The 18,229-nt window shown below is 46.0% G+C and overlaps 3 protein-coding genes and 1 further gene across 3 annotated transcripts; all 4 read right to left on the reverse strand.

The window, feature by feature from the left end:
• Positions 1–899: 899 nt before the first annotated feature.
• DFL_005545 (uncharacterized protein) lies at positions 900–3,455 on the reverse strand (the record flags this gene model as incomplete). Its single annotated transcript, XM_067634819.1, has 4 exons — positions 900–1,622; positions 1,682–1,821; positions 1,885–2,627; positions 3,016–3,455. 4 exons carry the CDS (start codon positions 3,453–3,455, stop codon positions 900–902), a joined length of 2,046 nt encoding a protein of 681 aa, XP_067489311.1.
• Positions 3,456–4,392: 937 nt separating this feature from the next.
• DFL_005546 (uncharacterized protein) lies at positions 4,393–6,099 on the reverse strand (the record flags this gene model as incomplete). Its single annotated transcript, XM_067634820.1, has 6 exons — positions 4,393–5,024; positions 5,106–5,383; positions 5,452–5,488; positions 5,543–5,609; positions 5,679–5,811; positions 5,987–6,099. 6 exons carry the CDS (start codon positions 6,097–6,099, stop codon positions 4,393–4,395), a joined length of 1,260 nt encoding a protein of 419 aa, XP_067489312.1.
• A 956-nt stretch (positions 6,100–7,055) lies between these two features.
• On the reverse strand, positions 7,056–9,288 carry DFL_005547.
• A 7,140-nt stretch (positions 9,289–16,428) lies between these two features.
• Positions 16,429–16,926, reverse strand: DFL_005548 (uncharacterized protein; the record flags this gene model as incomplete). Its single annotated transcript, XM_067634821.1, has 2 exons — positions 16,429–16,505; positions 16,674–16,926. The coding sequence occupies 2 exons, from the start codon at positions 16,924–16,926 to the stop codon at positions 16,429–16,431; spliced, it is 330 nt and encodes a 109-aa protein (XP_067489313.1).
• Positions 16,927–18,229: the final 1,303 nt, after the last annotated feature.

Consider the following 18,229-nt stretch of genomic DNA (forward strand, 5'->3'; position numbering starts at 1 on the left):
CTTGTCTTGTATTACCGCTTCATTCCCTGTAAAATCCTCGCTATTCCAAAATTCAAGTCTTTTTCGTCTAAGGCATCTATCGTGGTGAATAGGGATAGCCCTAGCCTATCACTAGAATTGAGAGGCATAGATATAATTGTGTTGCCCCCGCCATCAGTGTTGTATTTTCCTACCCCCTTGTCAGTACGTCCCGAGGCCCCATCTCCACGGCCCGTCGACATCCCGTATTGCATCTTCACATTCCACAGATATGCAAGCTACATGCACTCCGAAGATACTCTCGGCCGAGGGCATAGTTTCGCCCTGGGCATACAGAGTATCGGTACAACAGTGCCCGAGACGAATATGCATGCAGGTTAACGCAGACTAATAAAGTACCAGTTACAAGCACCATGATAACAATCTACCTGGAAATCCTTACGTGAAATGTTCAAACACCCATCGAATGTTTTTTATTCCCACACACCAGTAAGTGCATCTCCGATCTAATGTAATACCTTCTCTACCGTGTTTACAATAAAATCAGAAGGAAGGAAGTAGAAGTCAAAGGGTTGATAAAGCATGCATTTTAGAATTTTTTTTCCCAATAGCGCCATGTAATAAAACAAGAAAACGGCGATATTAGAAGTTCTAGAGGATCATAATGCCATGGGGAGAGAGAACAGAAATAGGGTATTTTGTAACAAGGATAAGTAAAAGTGACCATCGGGCACGGGCGGAGTAGTAAGATAAGAGGCAAGACAAGGGTGTTGTCCTATACAGGAGGTGTCGACTTTGAGAAGAAGGTAGACAAGGGGTTGGAGAGAGCAGTTGAGAGAGTTTACTCCCTATAACCTCCGTCAGCGAGAAAAAAAATTCAAAAAAAAATTCAGATACAGTGGCGTCAAAAAGAGCCCTTCCTAGATATCGCTAAAATCGATATCAAACTGCAAATCCATACTGGCAATAGCGGCGTCGATACCCTTATTTTGTGGGACCTTAACCTGCGGAACCTTACTATCGGTCTTCCCCAGTCCGGCACCACCTCCATTCTTCTGTTTATCCTTATCCTTATCACCACCGTCATCTTCAAACAAATCATCAACATCAGCCTCCTTTTCCTTAGGCTTCTCGTTATGATAAATCTTCGCGTGAGTCTTGACACGAGCAAAGGGATCCATAAAGCTTGAATCGCCGTTCTCGGCCGCCATACGAGCTGCTATCTCGTTACGTTTCTTCTCTTCGAGCTGGGCTTTGCGAATATCTTGACGATTTATTTCACGATTACGCTTGTTGATTTGCCCCAGGACGTCGAGTTGGGTCGGTCGACTAAGAGCCGCAGTAAGAGCTCTGGGTGGGGCACGCCATTCAAGCTCACGGTCGATACGGAGGATCTCGGGTTCATCGCCTTCGTCAACGAGTTGCTGGCGGCGGCGTTTGAGAGATGGGAGGTCGAGATTGGGGATGATGGGGTCGTCAGGGTAGTAGGAAGTCCTCATGCGTCGCATGACGTCGAAATCTTCATTGGTGAGCTGATGTGTGACGAGAGCTCTGACATCTTTGCGCTTGCGTTCGACGAAGGCGACATCTGGACGCTTGAGCTTAGCAACCTCCATAGCGCCAATATACCAACGCCACTCATCCTAGATACGGGTGTTAGACATACCAATCGACTACAAATTTAGAGCGGAGAGTAGTTTACCTCAGTGGGAAGGCTGTCCGAAATGACATCGACACGCGTTGGTTTTTCAGCAGCACCAGTAGCAATGATGGCGTTGCGTCTAAATTTGATAGTACGGTCTCCGCTCGAGACTTCGTAGATGGACTTCGAGTCCTGCCAGTCTGTATTGATATCATCATAGTTAGCTTCGAACCTCGTAAACACTTGGTGGATCGATTATATACCTTTGATTTGGCATAAGCGATAGACAAGCTTGCCAGTATCGGGATGGTTGCCGATGGAAACTCGTACGAAACAACCGGCAGTAGCAGATTCGAAATTTGGATAAGTCCAATATTTCGTGATAGTGTTTCGGGTAACCATCAGCAATTTGATATCATCAAAAGTCGCTTCCTCACTTCCCTTTCTAGTGGGAGCGGATTGCTTCTCTTGTGATGCTACCCACTGGGCTTCGTCCCGTTCGTTGTCGCTCTCCTCGTCTTCACCTTCGGAGATAGGATCACGACGCTTCTTAGAACGGTCAGCGTCCCCGCCACCGACCTTGCGAGCGTGCTTCTCATCGCGCTTCTGGCGTAATGCTGATAGGGAAGCGTTCTTCTTCGAGTCAGCGGACTTCTTGGCGGAAGAGTCGCCACGCGTGGAACGTCGAGCTCCGGCAGAAGCGTGCAGGGAATCGTCGTAGTCGTCATCATCGGCAGCTCTCTTCTTCTTTTTGGCCAAAGCCAACTTCTTGCGACGAGCCAAGTTCACCATCTGCTCGTTTTCACGGTACTTGTCCACCTCTTCCTTTCGTTCGGCGATGAACTGCTCCCTCTGGAGCTGGTTGAAGTTCTCAACCTGGGCCTTCTCGGCTGCCGACTTGTAGATCCCATCGTAGGGATACAAGTCGGCGGGCGAGTCCGCCATCTCATCGTCACTAGAAATTGGCTCGCTGACGATGGCCGAGGAAGGAGTGTCCGAGATGGACCTGCGATGTTTTCGGGGCATGTTAGCTCGCAGTCGCGAGAGAGAGCAAGATGAAGCTAGCTAGAAGATCGAGATTGATGAAAAGTCCGTTGCAGAACAGACTAGTGAGGTTGATGAAGGAACAGAGAACGGTAAACGCGATGTGGGATGGTGGTGAAGTGAGGTGAAGTGAGGTGAGATGGAGAGAGGATGGTGAGATGGAGAGAGGCTCGGTGGACTAAGAAAGGTCGATGTAGACGTAGTCTGACTAGCACGCGCTGTCCCCAACCCAATACATCCCTCATCCGTTCACTTCATCAATCTATCCATCTTCCCTCCCCCTTCTAACCTCCATCACCCAACTATCTCATATCCAAGGCATAATATCGGGGGTAACAGATGGCACTTACCCATCATCATCATCCTCATCATCGCTGTCCCGTCTCTTCTTCCCCTTCCTCCCACTCGTCGCCGACCCCTTTGCCCTCTTCTTGGGCGGACTACCCTCATCCTCCCCAGGAGAAGGCCTTTTCCTCCCTCCTGCCGCTCCTTTCCCACCAGCACCACCACCAATTTCGCCATCATCATCATCATCATCATCATCATCTCCCGCCCTCGGTGGCGATGGGGATGTTACCACTGTCGTCACCTTCTTCTTTCTCGACTGGCTCCCTACAGTGCTATCACTGATAGCACCCTCGGACTCGTCGCCAGATAGGGCGCCGGGCGCTTGTTTCGTTGCCGCCTTGGATTCGGAGTCCGAGTGGTGGCCGTCGGAGGCGTCTGAGGCGTCGTCGCCTCCGCCGAGGCCGAGAAGTTCGTCGTCGAGATCATCGAAGCCGTCAGACATGGCTGCCGATTATAGGAGTGTTGGAATCCGAAATGACTTGGAATCGATTGTCGCTGCTACTACGAGCTGCGACTGCTGTATAGATGAATATATATATGGTATGCCTACAAGTGAGAATGCTGTTTGATGTATGGAGAAGAATGGAAGAAAAAAAGATCCGGTCCGGCAAGAATAGAAATGAACAGATAAGAAAACGCGTCTGGAGCTTTCTATGAACGTCTGATCCGTGTCCAATGCAACCCTGTCGGCTGATCTTCCCACCCAAGAAAGATATCCTATGCAATGCAATCTACCAAATATCTACACCCTAGAATTTTGAGAATACCAATCGGAAGAGGCTGGCTTTTTCGGAGGTTTGAAGGGCGGGAATGGTTGAAAGGATGGTGGAGCGAAAAGGAGAAAGAAGGAACAATTGAGTGAGGTTCAGATTGGCCCAAAAAAGGACTGGCCCACCAACCAAAGGCCAACGCACATGGGAAGAGAAGCTTAATTCCAAACAGATGCGCTCGCAGGGATGTTTCCGTGTTACGTTACAGTATAAAGATGTACATCAATATGAGGCGCATTCGATTGCATTCGCAGTTTACATGTCAGTAGCTAGGAAGTTGTGGGGTTGGCATCTATCGAATTGCATTGTATAGATATCCTCAAATTAAGACAATTGTTTTTACAAAAACCGTATTCATTGCGCTCAAAAGCTAGCACTAGGCCATCTTACCTTACCATCAGCTTAACAGGCTAGACGGTAGGTAGGTTAGAACGTTAACTCTTGTAGGTAACCACATTCAAGGAAAAATTATTCAAAAACCGCAAACATTTCTCCCATCTACAAAGGAAAGCTTTACTTTAGAGACATCACCCAAAAGAAACGAAAATACACAAGGGAAAAGGATATCAGGAGGGAAAAAAGGTCGCTATCATATAGGAGAAACCAAGTCTAATGGTACACATGTCGACCATCCAACCCACCTGCCAACTCTGCCTCAAGCGCCGCATTTCCATCAGGAACATAGGTTCCCGCTTCGTGCGGTCTCGGCGCCTGATCGCCATATTGCCCAGCAGCGTGCCTCTCCGGAATTCCCAAGCTAATGCTATCACTACCAGCTTGTCCAGCCGGTTTTCTAACCGTCTGACGGAAAGTAACAACTTCCTGCAAAATCATCTTCTTCATCTCCTGAATATCTTCTACAACTTCAAACCCGAACTGGAATTCAGCAGGGCAAGTAGGTTCATCAGATGGATCGTGCCAGATCTGGAGATAACGGTGCTCGAGAGCCTTTTCAACTGTGATACGTTCGGATGGGTCGAAGGCAAGCATCTTGTCGAGGAGATCGAGAGCATCAGGGTTGGCGTTGGGGAATAGTCTGTTAAATGCGATCTTGGGCATGAATGGGAGATTGCGGACGTATTCTTGGGCACGCTGGGAACCTATGCGGCACAGTGTCTCTTCGTTCGGAGTTCCGAGGTAGTGAAGAATTTGGTTGAGCTGATCGACGTAATCGCGACCCTTGAAGAAAGGACGACCTCCGAGAAGCTCGGCAAGAATACATCCGACCGACCAGACATCAACTACAATAAAACAATCACAATCAGTATTTTGTTACTCTCTCTCAAACGATAAGTTAGATCTTAGAATGTAAGACCACGTACTAGCTTTGGTATAGCTCTGGAAGCTCAACATAATCTCCGGCGCACGATACCATCTCGTAGCCACATACTCAGTCATATAGCCTGCATTCTCCTCAGGGTCAACAGAAAACCCTCTAGCAAGACCAAAATCACAAATCTTGAGTTCGCAATCCGCGTTGACGAGCAAATTTCCGGGCTTGAGATCTCGGTGCAGAACGTTGGCCGAGTGGATATACTTTAGACCGCAGAGGATTTGGTAAATGAAGGATTGAAAATGGGCGTCGGTCAATGGTTGGCCACTATCATCGTTTCGTTAGCACAATTACTACTGATCAGATCTCTCGACATAGAAGGAGTGGAAAAGTACCTCCGGATGATAGCCGCGAGATCGCACTCCATCAATTCTATACTCCGTTAATTTCACTCTCTATCAATCTCCTCAGGTAATTTCAACATACCCTCATAAAGGTAAACCTCATTGAAGTTATCCGGCTTCGGAATGTCCATATCATACAGACATGTAATCTTCAAGCCTAATCAGCGATCACATCTCTCTCTCAAACTGCTATAAGAGAAGTAGGTATAGCTACTCACATTCCTATGCCCTCTGAAGTGCTGTAGGAGCTTGATCTCTCTCAAGGCTCTCTTTGCCAAAATCTTCTTCGAGAAGACATTGGTAACCTTCTTCACCGCAATACCCTCACCAGTCGTATGATTCTGAGCAGCACTAAACACAGCACCCCACCAATTAGCTTTAAGCCCTCCCGTAATCTCCAAGTGTTACACAAAGGTCGGGCAGCCCGTGATGCTCTCGCATGCACAAATTCGTGTATCCCGGTTCGCCTCCTCTCACAGGATCGCACATGGCGGGGTAACATGCAAACCGGATAGATAAAACCTACCAAACGATACCGTAAGCTCCCTGTCCGAGCTCTTTGGTCACGGTATACCGCTCATCGACGACAAAGTCTTGATTGAAGACTCTAAATAACTTCCGGTTCTGAAGGTGGTCCATCGCGTCCGATCGAATCGTGGGCTGGCGTGGCCGTGTTACAGCTGGAAGAAGCTTAAGGGAGCGTAGTCGTTCGGACTAACGAGGGGACTATATTCCAAAATGTGTTGTCGGATTATCTACTTTAAAAATTTTCGATTCGCCGGTATCTAGAAAACGACAAGAAACGGGCAAGAAAGAAAAAACTCGAGATATGGCGATAGATGTATAATAAAAAAAAGGCAGATGAGCTTGTAAGCGGAGAAACAGTATTTCTAACTGTTAGCTGCTCCGTAAAAGGGGGTCTCGTTGGCTAGTTCGTACTGCGAGCGCTAAGCAATTAATTCCTGCTGGGAAGCTGGAGGGGCTGCAGAAACAAGCAGCGGGGGAGCTATTATCTTGGGTGGTATTTAGCTTGGCTGCGATATTAACGGCCGCTTCGAGCAGGAACATCCGACCAATGCAAAAGTATCGTGAGAGGTTAGGCTGCCCTTTCTGGTAGCTATAGATCTCGGTCTTATATATATACACTCTTCTTCGTCTTCTTCTACTTCTACGGAGGCCAAAGCTAAAGTGGGTGGGGCATTGCATGGAGTTCGCTTCAGCCTTAGCTGGTGAGGGGTAACGCAATACGCCTTGGAAAAGCTGATACACGACAAGATTACGGTAAGATATGGATACGACTGTGCTGGAGGCTGAACCGCATAGGACAATACGGTAGATGGGACAGTCTTATGCCCATGTCAAAGTGCTGACCTTTGAGATCCTATTCCTGTTGTAGTTCACCTGCTGCATGCATGCCGTAAGGCTGCACTCGCCACGTTCAAGCCAATTGTGGCTAGAGATTTAAAATACAACAGTTCGACGGTGTGTCGATGTATGGCACTGGGGCTATGTATATTGTATATAAAATCTAGACTAGGTATATATATCAATTGGAAATTTATATCACAAAATTGTCGTTCATAACATCCATCAATCTAGTTCAATATCCCCGCCGCTGGCGGTTGGAGTAGCATGTTTTCTGAAAATGCCCATATTGTCCACCTGTTTGGCCCAGCAAGCCCATATTCTATTAGCAATCCCGAACGTATATCATTGTATCGATTAAATACACCACAGTCGTAGATGGTATGGCCTTAGGGAACTAGACTTACAGTTGAAGCAATCTCCATCCTCCCAGTTACAATCACTAGCGAAGTGACCTGTTTTGTCGCCTATGTGTTATCATTAGCAAGTCTACTGTTGCTAGTTTTATCCTTGTGTTGATAGATGGGGTATATGCAAAGGAGCTTCGGCCCCGGTTTATAAAACAAATGTCGCATAGCCATATGCAGCAAAAATTACTCACACCTAAAACATCTAAATTCCCTGGTCTCGCGGCGATAATCGTCATTATATTCATCAAAATCCCAACCATCAGAATCCGAGTCGCTGCTGGTATCTTCTACCTCACGGCGGTTCGTCCTATGCCTTTTCCGTTTGTTTCTAGATCGTTTAGGCTCCACCGGCGCCGGCGCCTCAGACTTCGGCATGTTGAAGACTATATTCGCTCCTAAGAGATTAGACGCCGCAAAGTTTGGGGCCATGGAGTTGGGCGCTGCAGAGTGTGAGGCACTAAACCCTGAACCTATGGAATTCGACACCGTGGGATAAGGTGGCACAGAATTCGTAACAGGGGGTTGGTTTATAGCATCTACTCCAGGCCTAACCATTTGCTGTCCTGCTGCTGGTGGTACAACGGTTAATATCTCCTTTGCATACGCCGCTGCCATTCCTGCTGCATACTGCTGCCATTTTTTGTTCTTATGCGAATCAGCATAGTCGCAGATGCCTCTTACAACCAAGCAAGGTAGAGAATCCATTAAACCAGCTGCTTCCATTTCGAAACATAAAACTCTTCCTAATTCCTTACTGATTCTATCTCTTTCTTTGGCGTCTCTCATAACCCAATTCCCGGATGCTATTGTCCCATAATGAACGACAACTTTGTCACTACGCTGCTGCCGGATCACTGCCTTCGATCTGTTACATCCATCACAAGTGGCCCCTCCTACGTGAACATAATCCTCTTTGAAGAGAATGTCCTCCCCAACAAGCTTCCTCGAGAATCCGCCTAGCTTTTCAATCTCGTCAAATACTTTAGCATATGCTAGGAACTTAGGATCCTCTGTCAGATGATTTGCCCGAATGTTCGCAACGGCCTGTAACAAAATTTCCGGTGGTGGCCGAAGAGGTCCAGTTCTTTCGATTCCATCCGGGTGGATCTTCCCAAAGTCGTACTGTACTACCCCAGGATGCATACCTTCTGGTACGCTCACCACAACATCTCCAAGTCTTATATCTAAATCCTTACTCGGAACACCACCTGCAATGCCTACCATCAAGAAAAATCGAATCGAAGGGAAAGCAAGCCGCATCCGTTTCGCAACGCCGGCGGCAGACCCAATTCCGACTTTATTTTGCGGCAAACAGGCGATAACGACATTATGACCCTTGATTTGTCCGAGATTGTATATATTTCCGTCATTGGCGATGGCCTCAGGACGCTTGTGAGATGCATCGAGCATCGCTCGAGCGGCGCCGAGTTCGTTCCAGATCGCGCAAACCCATCCAACGGTATAGGCTTCGCGAGGAAGGGAGCGTTCCATATCTGCTGATGTCTCTAGGTTTAATGAACTATTAGAAGCTCGGGATGTCAACAAATTTCTTGACTGCTAAGTTTGACGGATTAGATTTTATGTGTCGAGGTTCCCGAAGAAATCATTGGGCTATGCGTGCGGCTAAGTATCCCTTACCCCGCAACTACATCGTCCACGTTAATATATAATACACCGTCGATACCCTTTCCGTGACCTCACAAATTAAATCGTAGACCGTGTGCATAGGGACTAAAAAACAAAACTTGCGACAGGAAGAGGCGTGGAAGGTATATATAAAGGGAAACTTTCTAGACTAACTAAAGAGAACGGAATTGATCCGCTTGAACGTGAACATACCTGTGGATATTATAAATCAAGTCCTAAATATTTAAAACAACAAATGCTTTGGCTGACTGTGTAACTAGGACTGTGTAACTAGACTATGTCGTGTAATTACAAAGCTGCGTCGGGTTTCATTGCATTGTCCGTGAGGCCACAAGTTTCTGTCAATCTAAAGTATTATATTCGTGGAATGGTAGAGAGCCAGCGTGTACATCCCATGGAATACCATGCCTCCTTAATATACCTATGAACTCGAAAAAATCGCTGCAGCATGCAGGGCTAACCGCAAGGTTCAAAGGTTGCCTACAGCAACGTTCGAAGGTTACGGACATGGGGTGTGCCTTAACTGTGCCACACAGGAGCATACACCATGAAACCGAATGGTTTGACCATGCACCTGAGTAGCGGGAGTACTCCGAGAACCCTCATCCAATTAAGGAGGAGAGATCTATAAAAGGGCAGTACTTTGTGTGTATCTGGGAATGTGAGACCAAAGAGAGCTGACAGTTGCGTCTAGCAGCTGAGGTTCTATGTGTTGTATATGGTATCTTGACATATGCAGTCTCATAGCCGGTAGTATATGGATTATGGATATTACCTAGTGGTATAGTCGCGGCGTCAGCCAATAACCCAGGGTGGTTTTCACATTCAAACTAGAGTCTAACGTTCTACATCGCCACACGGCTACAAATATCATGGAAGTTTTGGCCTGGATATTTTAAATTTTAGCAAGTAAGTATGTGCGGTGCAAGTTTCTAGGCCTATGGGACCAGATGTGGTCTCACGGGACAGCGCATGCGCCGGCCAGCCCCCACGTTCTAAGGCTATACCGCACTTGTGGCCGACCGGCGTCTGGGTACGAGACTATAAGTACGGTATCGCAAGAAAATCTATATAACAAAACCAGCTCGCCTGGTCTTCCCTCCATTAACGGTTTTTGTCTACTCCCACTTAACATTCCTCGTTTTCGTTGTGACGCTATCTTCTGTATCCTCCTCGTTCAACCAGGAGCCATCATCACCCCATAGCAATAGTCCTAATCTAATTCTTCGCTACTGGAGTAGCGGCGATATAGACGGCGCTCTGGTTGAAGACGTTTTGTAACATCTACATGACCGGTAGACAATGTTCTGGCGTTACTTTGGAGAAAGATGTTGGCTATCTCCCTTCTTGCATTGGATCCATTCAATGGGCTATTGCAGGAGGACTCTCGCTGCCATACCGGTAGAACACATTTAAAACTTTCCAGCGATCCACCTGTGAGCCGTGCGATGGTTTCATAGTCCCTATGGGCAAACTGGCAGTGGATAATCTCCAGCCGCTTGAGCGAATGGTTGTGCGCCTAGTTGGAAACAAACTCTTTAATTTTCTTGTACTTTGTCGCTCCGGTGAGTTTTAGGATTTCGAGGCGCGGAAGCGCTAGAATATTTACCAGGTTTTCGATTTGCCAGGCGTTTCCAATCCGCTGTCCGATACAGCATCCATGGGAAAATTATTTTATGTTCGATAGTCCGGTGGTAGATGATCTGGGTTGAAAGCTGTATAAACCTAGAGTGGACTTTCCGGCGGTTTGCTACTAGTACTTAACTGCCCTCCGATTTCATGCGGGTTTTCAGGATCCCACTCGTAAGAAGTTCCCACACATGAGTTGTATATCTCGTTGAGATGCTTCAGGGTATACCCACGGCTATCGTAAATTATTTTGGCTGACACATTCCCCAAATCCAAGGACTCCAGATTTGGCGTAAAGTAGAGGAATAGTGGCAATAGCGCTTCAGCATCCAATCCACCCTCAATAGCGGAGTATACGCTGGTAATACCCCATTCTTAGCAAATGTCGTCTTGCGTCCAATCCCATTTCCACGTCCACGTATTATCATCTTGTCGTTCTCGGCGATGCCACGCAACTGAATCTCTTGAAATATTCCCCCAATTTGGGGATTGATCAAGAGATACCTAATGAGCGTCCAAGCCGACTGGGAAGCATGGTCTACTCGGAAGGTATAATTGAGTTTAAAATCAGATTGTAAAGTCGGGTGCAAGTCCCGGAGCAGCAAGCGACGTCCATCGGGGCAAGGACTCTATCCTCAAGGATTTGGATGAGGAGTTCGGTGGGGAGGGCTAGTGAAGCCATCTTTGCTGGAACGCGCCAAAATTAACTAGACTATGGGGTCCGAAGCGTAGTAATCTATTTAAATTGAAGACAGTTGGTGCGGTAAGTTAAGAAAGATGAACGAAATATTAATAGCCAGGTAAATGTCGAAGCTCGGGCTGGTTGATAGGTTTAAATACGTGCTGACAGAACTCCCCGACGAGAAACGGGGGTGTTGATTTTGTGACAAAAGTTCCCTCTCCAGACTCGGCCTCTGTGTTGGAAGTCATTCTTTTAGCACATCATGTGTTTACTTGATTATGTAATTAGTCTACTCTTGGCAGTCATCTGGCCTATTTCACTGTTTATAGGCTTCGGTGACTCTAGAGGAGATTCTTAACTTAGTAAAAAACTCTTAGTTTTTAACAAGTTATAAGCCCAGTCCAGCAACTAAAAAGACAAAATATATTCTATTATAAAATTAACTCCTTTATTCTTTTAATTGAGAGATGATTTCGATTTCAAAGTAAAAAAGTTGATTTTTATAATAGGATATATTTTGTCTTTTTAGTTGCTGGACCGGGCTTATAACCTGTTAAAAACTAAGAGTTTTTTACTGGGTTAAGAATCTCCTCTAGAGTCACCGAAGCCTATAAACAGTGAAATAGGCCAGATGACTGCCAAGAGTAGACTAATTACATAATCAAGTAAACACATGATGTGCTAAAAGAATGACTTCCAACACTCTGACATATGACTAAACTTCGATGTAGGCCTAATTGGGCGCCGCTACTCTCGAGTTTAGCTATAAGGCGTGCCCAAGCCCCTAAGCTATAACCACTTCTAAACACACTGTTGGAGATTGTTCCGGAGCAAGGGAGGTTTACAGAAGTCACTCGCTTTATTTTGGGACTCCCAAAACTCCAGTCTGGGATGTGCCTACTCTACCGTAACGCAAAATGGACAACCAAATTGGATAGTATTATTTATTAATGTGCAGTCTTGCTATTGATATAGTTGATTGGTCTATAGGATATGTGTCTAAACAGACTATATGGCTCTCGAAGGAGAATAATACCATGAATAATTATTTATGAGTCGCAAGGCTTGATTCTGGCCATGAGCTGGCCCTTCTGTTTTGTGTTTGTGGTTTTTCTTCCAGCCACAGCAGTAAATACTCGACCAAATAAGAGCGATCATACGGAACCAGATGTAGTCGCGGCGTCAGCTACAGAGCCTATTCAAAAAGCCCAATCACACCGAGCCAAATCGAAGTTGGACGGACCAGTTGACAGTCCAGAAAGTCGTACCAAAGCGTGCTGCACAGCGCTGGATACCAAAACCTGCCTACGCCCAGACAAGGTACAACCTGTACCTTCTCTTTCTCATCCTACTCTCGACTTCATCCTCCGTCTTACGATAGGTATGTGGCCACCGATCCCTTTCTACTCCCTTGCGAACCAGAAATAGCATCCGGAATCCTCATTATCGACATGTCAAAATATCCACAATGCATCGGTGTGAGGACGTCCTGTATCTTCTACCCGCTAATGACTCAACCCTTACCGATTGCATTGGAAACCCAGCAAATCAGAAGTACATAAGATCTATCCGAGCATGCGGAGCACACCTACCTCAAAATTCCATTGTCTTATCCCTTGATTCCCCACCGAAAATCCTCAGGATAGGGTCCTTGGAGGTGGCCACTCTGATATTGTCGAAATCTGTCTAAATAATAAATCGCGTGACAATGTCTACATCAATGAAACCCATTTCTCAATTGGATTTAATGAAGAACCCGGAATTTTAATGCTGAGAAACTATTCGAAAATTGGAACTGTCATCGAGCAGGACGAAGACGTCACACCCCCTGACGGCCTGCCATCAACCTGCCATGGATACAACTTTTAATATTATCAGCTGTTCCAGAAAGCGGTCTATCTCAATATGATTGTCCCAATTAATCCGAGGCTCAAGAAAGAAGAAAAAAATTTTTTTTGTGCAAATTTTGTCTGGAATACAGTTTCTCCATAATACCGGTATTTTCTACTGGGACATAAAACCATCAAATATATTACTATTCAGCGAAGATCTAATCCTCGTCTAGATAACCGATGGTTAAAGTACAACTTCGGAGGAAATCGCAAATAATCTGGAGGCATTTGCCGTCCCGGACTGAATATTGTTTTGAGTTCTGGCGTCAGAAAGTATCAGGCAATTTGGTCGACATTCGGTCCGTTAGAATTGTTTTCATGATATTCTACGATAATTCCAGAAAATCCATGCAGGTGGCATTGAGGCAGGATGAGGATTAACATGCAATTCTAAAGCGCATTGCGTCTAGTTGGACTAGACCAAATTTTTCATCGCCATGGTTAACTTGACAGATGGTAATCATAGATCTACAGAAAAGAGCGACAATTAGACATAGTATTGAGCTGTGCAAAGAGATGTGTGCCCAAATTCCGAAGAGCCTAGAAGCCCCACTGCCAGTCCGAACGAGCCTTTACTCAGCAGCGACGAAGAAGGGGCCTAAAAGGGAATCGTGCAATAAACCGAAGAATGCCGGTACCGTTTTACGTCGTAGCGCGCGCATGGCGGAACTTGTAGCGGGCGAGAAGAATCAAGATAAAGTTCCCCTTCGAAGCCCGCAGCACCCAGGGAGCCCGCAAGGCGAGTGAAATTTAAAGAAGGAAGAGTCAGGCGATGGTGTGCAGAGCTCTATGAAACCTTCACGATTGTAGACAATACATTTAGCTGACTATCAACGTTCTAATGTTATAATATTCGACTACAACCCACCCAGCTCATCTTACGCCCGGATCTCAGACGGTATAATTATAATTAGTTAATTGGTCACGAAAGATCCGGAATCAAAAACACTCCCCGCATTTGTCTCACAAATGAATCACTGTCCATAACACGACTTCGTATAGGGGAATCTGGTCCCTCTCACTTTTCACTTCCCTATATGCACCTCTATTAATCAACATCCGCCAAACCGTGATATTTCTTTCCTATATGGTATATAACAATAGCTTTGGGCCTCGCCACAATTAAGAATAGCGTCGTCTGGGTACGTCCCACCCGCCCAGCATCAGGGTACAGGCTTCGTACCCCCAAGCCCAAGCAATCGACAACGGCGTCTGACCAGAATTGTCTTTTCTATCTTTATCTGCGCCACTGTCCAACAACAGCCGGATAAATGCACTATGTCCCCCCACCGCAGCATACATTAATGCTGTACGGCCATCTTTATTCACTGCATCTACGTCGGCGTTGAGCTCTAGTAGATGCTGGGTAGTCGTTGTGCACCCTCTCATCGCAGCATGCATTAGTGCTGTACGGCCATCCCAATCTCTTGCGTCCCTATTCGCGCCCAATTCTAATAATAGCTTCGTGGCATTCTCGTTTCCTTCCTTAATAGCATCAATCAGCAGCGTACGACCCTCTCCTACCCCCTCCTCGATATCCGCACCAAACTGCATTAGAAGCCTAGCAGTGCCTTTGTTGCCATCCAAGACAGACTTTCATAGCATCCACGATCCCTTGAACCCCTTTACATCTGCGCCATTTTCCAACAACAGCTTGACTACATCCTCGTAACCTCCATCTACAGCAAACTCTAATGGTGTTCTGCCACAATACTTTGCTTCTATATCTGCGCCATGTTCGATTAACAGCTGGGCTGTAAGCTTGCTCCCATTCTCCACAGCAGCCATTAGTGGCGTCTCCTCATTTCCACTAGCGCCCCCTTCTATATTTGCACCATTAGTTATCAGTAACTGAACCAATTCCTCATGCCCTTTCTGTACAGCGAGGAGCAGCGGCGTCCTGCCTAACGTATCCCGCAGGTCAGGGATAACCCCTCCTAATTCTAGCAACAACTTAACAACATCGACATGGCCCTTTTCACAGTGGACGCAAGCAGTTCCCCACCCTCACTGTCCTTCAGCGTCAAATTAATTTCGTCACGTCCTTTCAAAAGTTGCTCCGAAATACCGGCGTGTCCGCTAAACATCGCATAAGAGAACGGCGTCCCCCAGATGTCATCTGGCAGATCAACCCTGGCTCCTGCCTTAAGCAGTTCCTTGATGACGAGTACATGTCTATTCCAAATTGCATAAACTAATGGTGTCTGTCGGTAGATATCCACAGAATCTATATTAGCCTCGTTTGTAAACCACAACGGGGCCCATTTCCAACGATGGCCCTTTAATAATTCTATAACAACGGCATCAAACCCGTTCTCTGCGGCTTAAGATAGCGCTGACCGCTTGTATCTGCTGTCTTGGGAATTTACGTCTAGGTCACCACCTGACTCAAGTAGAAGTTTTACTACCTTTAAAAGCCCGAAATAGGACGCTATTATAAGACTAGTAGCATCCTCAGGGAAGGCTTTATTAGTGCCCGCCCAATAGATCCTAAACCAAGTTTGGCATCACTTTGAATTTGCATCGCATAATCCTAGGATTGACGTTGTTGTCGTCTTGTCAAGTTGAATCTGTGATTTTTGGAGGTAAGTCGTCCAGTTTTTGGCATCGTAGTCGAGGAAAACATACTTCCTGACATATTTGGACACGGATACCTTCTCAGTAAATAGATTAGATTCAAACTCCATATAAAAAAGGTGTCGGATACAAATATGGAAGAAGAGTTGGTGGGAAGTCCGCAGCTTAAGAGAATTTTTCCATTGCATACTTTGGCGAGCGGGTCGAGTAGGGATTTCTCCGTCGTTTAGGACCAAGAATCCCTTTGCAGTCTGGTGGATCAGGTATACCCTATAATCTATAATGACGACGAAGAGGCCACGGCAATCTCGGATTCTGTCGCGAATCCGCTCTTCCCAGTCAATGCGAAGATTGCTATAAGAGAGATGATTATCTTTAAGAGATATTTACAACACTATACTAATTTCCTCCAGAGTTAAAGGCCGCGCAGCAGCGACCACGATTTGTAGTAGTCTTTTTGCTTTCTTAGAGCCCGAACTTTGGGACAGAATTTTCTCATATGCCTCATCAACTGTGCGTGGGAGGCGCGAAGTAACTTTGGCAATTATATCCTCGTTCGTGGCGAGGCTAGTCTTGATGTCGCTTTCGATCAAATTTAGAACAAGGTAAATCCATAAATACGTTCCGTTCCGGCCGCATGTGAGCTTTCCTAATAAAAGTTTTCGATCTTCCTCTGTAAGGTCGAAGTCTTCCCCGATTTTCTGAACCTTTGCTTTGATAAAAATTTCAATCTCTTGAGAAATCTTTTCTGTCTCCACCTCTCCGCTCAAATGGATAAAGACGACTCTGGAATCTCTAGAGGGCGAAAACTGTCCCGAATTTCATAAATTGATCGACTCGTCACTAGGAATTTAAGGTTAAAGTCCGGCTCTTTAATATATAACCTGTGCAATTTCCCAATGAGCTGAGATCTCTCGCTTTCTGCGTATTCATCGAGTGCGTCAAGAACGCAGACAATCTCGCCAGCGCTCTCGTCCATTGCAGCAATGAGAAAGGCATTCCAGAGCTTACTGAAGGAGCTAGTAAAACCTTCCCCAACAATCTCAAATCTTTTAACGATCTTTTTAGAAAGTAGAGAACGTTTCTTGTTAAAGAGTTGGAATAAAATGCAATATAGAGCGGTGGCAGCACTTCTTTGTCCCTTAAAGTCGTCTTTGAAGAAGAAGTAGCATGTCGTTCTCGATTCAGTCGAAAGGACGCAATCAACCAAATACTTCGCGAGGACTGACTTCCCGCTTCCAGGGTCGGCCGATACCCAAAGCATCTTTGATGACAGGCTAACCTTCTATTCCCGAAATGTTTGATGGTTTGTAAACCATTCGCATGTTCCGGGGACTCGATCTGGGTTTCGATTTTTTCGGTTTTTCTCTACTGATTTATACAACGCATTGAGGATCTTGATCTACTTGCCTTCTTGCAATTGGGCTATCCATGCATGTTATACAATCAGTTTTCGACTAGGAAATGTAGCTCAGACTGGACGTCCAGGTCGATGTCATGATTTTGGATGTATTCAGCACGATTTTACATACCGGCGTCGATGTCGTTGACACTCATAACCCTAGTACATGGTTATCAGACTATGGGCGTAAACATGGAAATTTAAGGAATTTACCCATTGTTAATAATTGACCTTGGATCGCGACCTTTGCCCTTTCATTGTGGAAAGTGGTAGTTGGATCCATCGATTTTCGCAATCGCGGGCTATTTCTTGGCGCAACTCGTCCTGCTATGCTGTAGCAGCTCGTCTGCGAGTCTCCGATATGCCGAAGCCGAGATGTACGTGCTTGAAATTAATATTCGAATCTAGGGAATAGCTCTTGCGTAGATCTTGTTGAGACTGGTGCCACGAGATAAAACGGAGAAAAGGCTTCACCATAAGTGTATTAACAAAAGATATTGTACTTGTACCCCGCTTTTAAATTTTTGAATTCTCAAAGCCTCGTTCAATATGTATCTAAACATCGTTGTCGTTGAAATTTGTATTGCTGCTGATGTACCGTTACAAACGAAACGGGGTTGCCAAATTCGAAAACTTGGGCTTCCAAAACACAACAATTCCAACGCCGCGGGACCCCTGGCCACAGTAAATTAAACGATCCGCAAGGTACTAGCTTCCAGCGGCTAGGAGCACATAAATGCCCTTTTGTAGTGCTGGTGATATTATATATTTGGCGAAATTTCCTGGTGTTAGTGACTAAGGAGGATATATTCTATTATCGTCTGAGACTCCGCATAGCTAGTGGAACGTCATACCTAGAGGTCAAGAAGGTATGCCTTGGCTTTTATAAATATAATTCCCGCCGTGGATGAGTTTCGAAGGCCTTGTGAAAGGGTCTACCGGAAACCGTTGGGTCAGGTGTAAGGGCATATACACTACAGCTACAGCTATATATATCTAGCCCAGCCCTCCGAAGCGAACTTGTCCGCCGTCGTCTATATAGTTCTCCAGTTACGTTAATTAATTTACTTCCTTTCCGTCCCTGTCCTAGAAGACGCATATATAACACCCGACTGACGTGACCCGAGCCTAACGTGATGAGGGTTTCCAGGGCCACTAGCAAACC

Source organism: Arthrobotrys flagrans (assembly GCF_004000055.1).
Source record: "Arthrobotrys flagrans strain CBS H-5679 chromosome Unknown unitig_9, whole genome shotgun sequence".
In the NCBI taxonomy this organism is placed as follows: Eukaryota; Fungi; Ascomycota; class Orbiliomycetes; order Orbiliales; family Orbiliaceae; genus Arthrobotrys; species Arthrobotrys flagrans.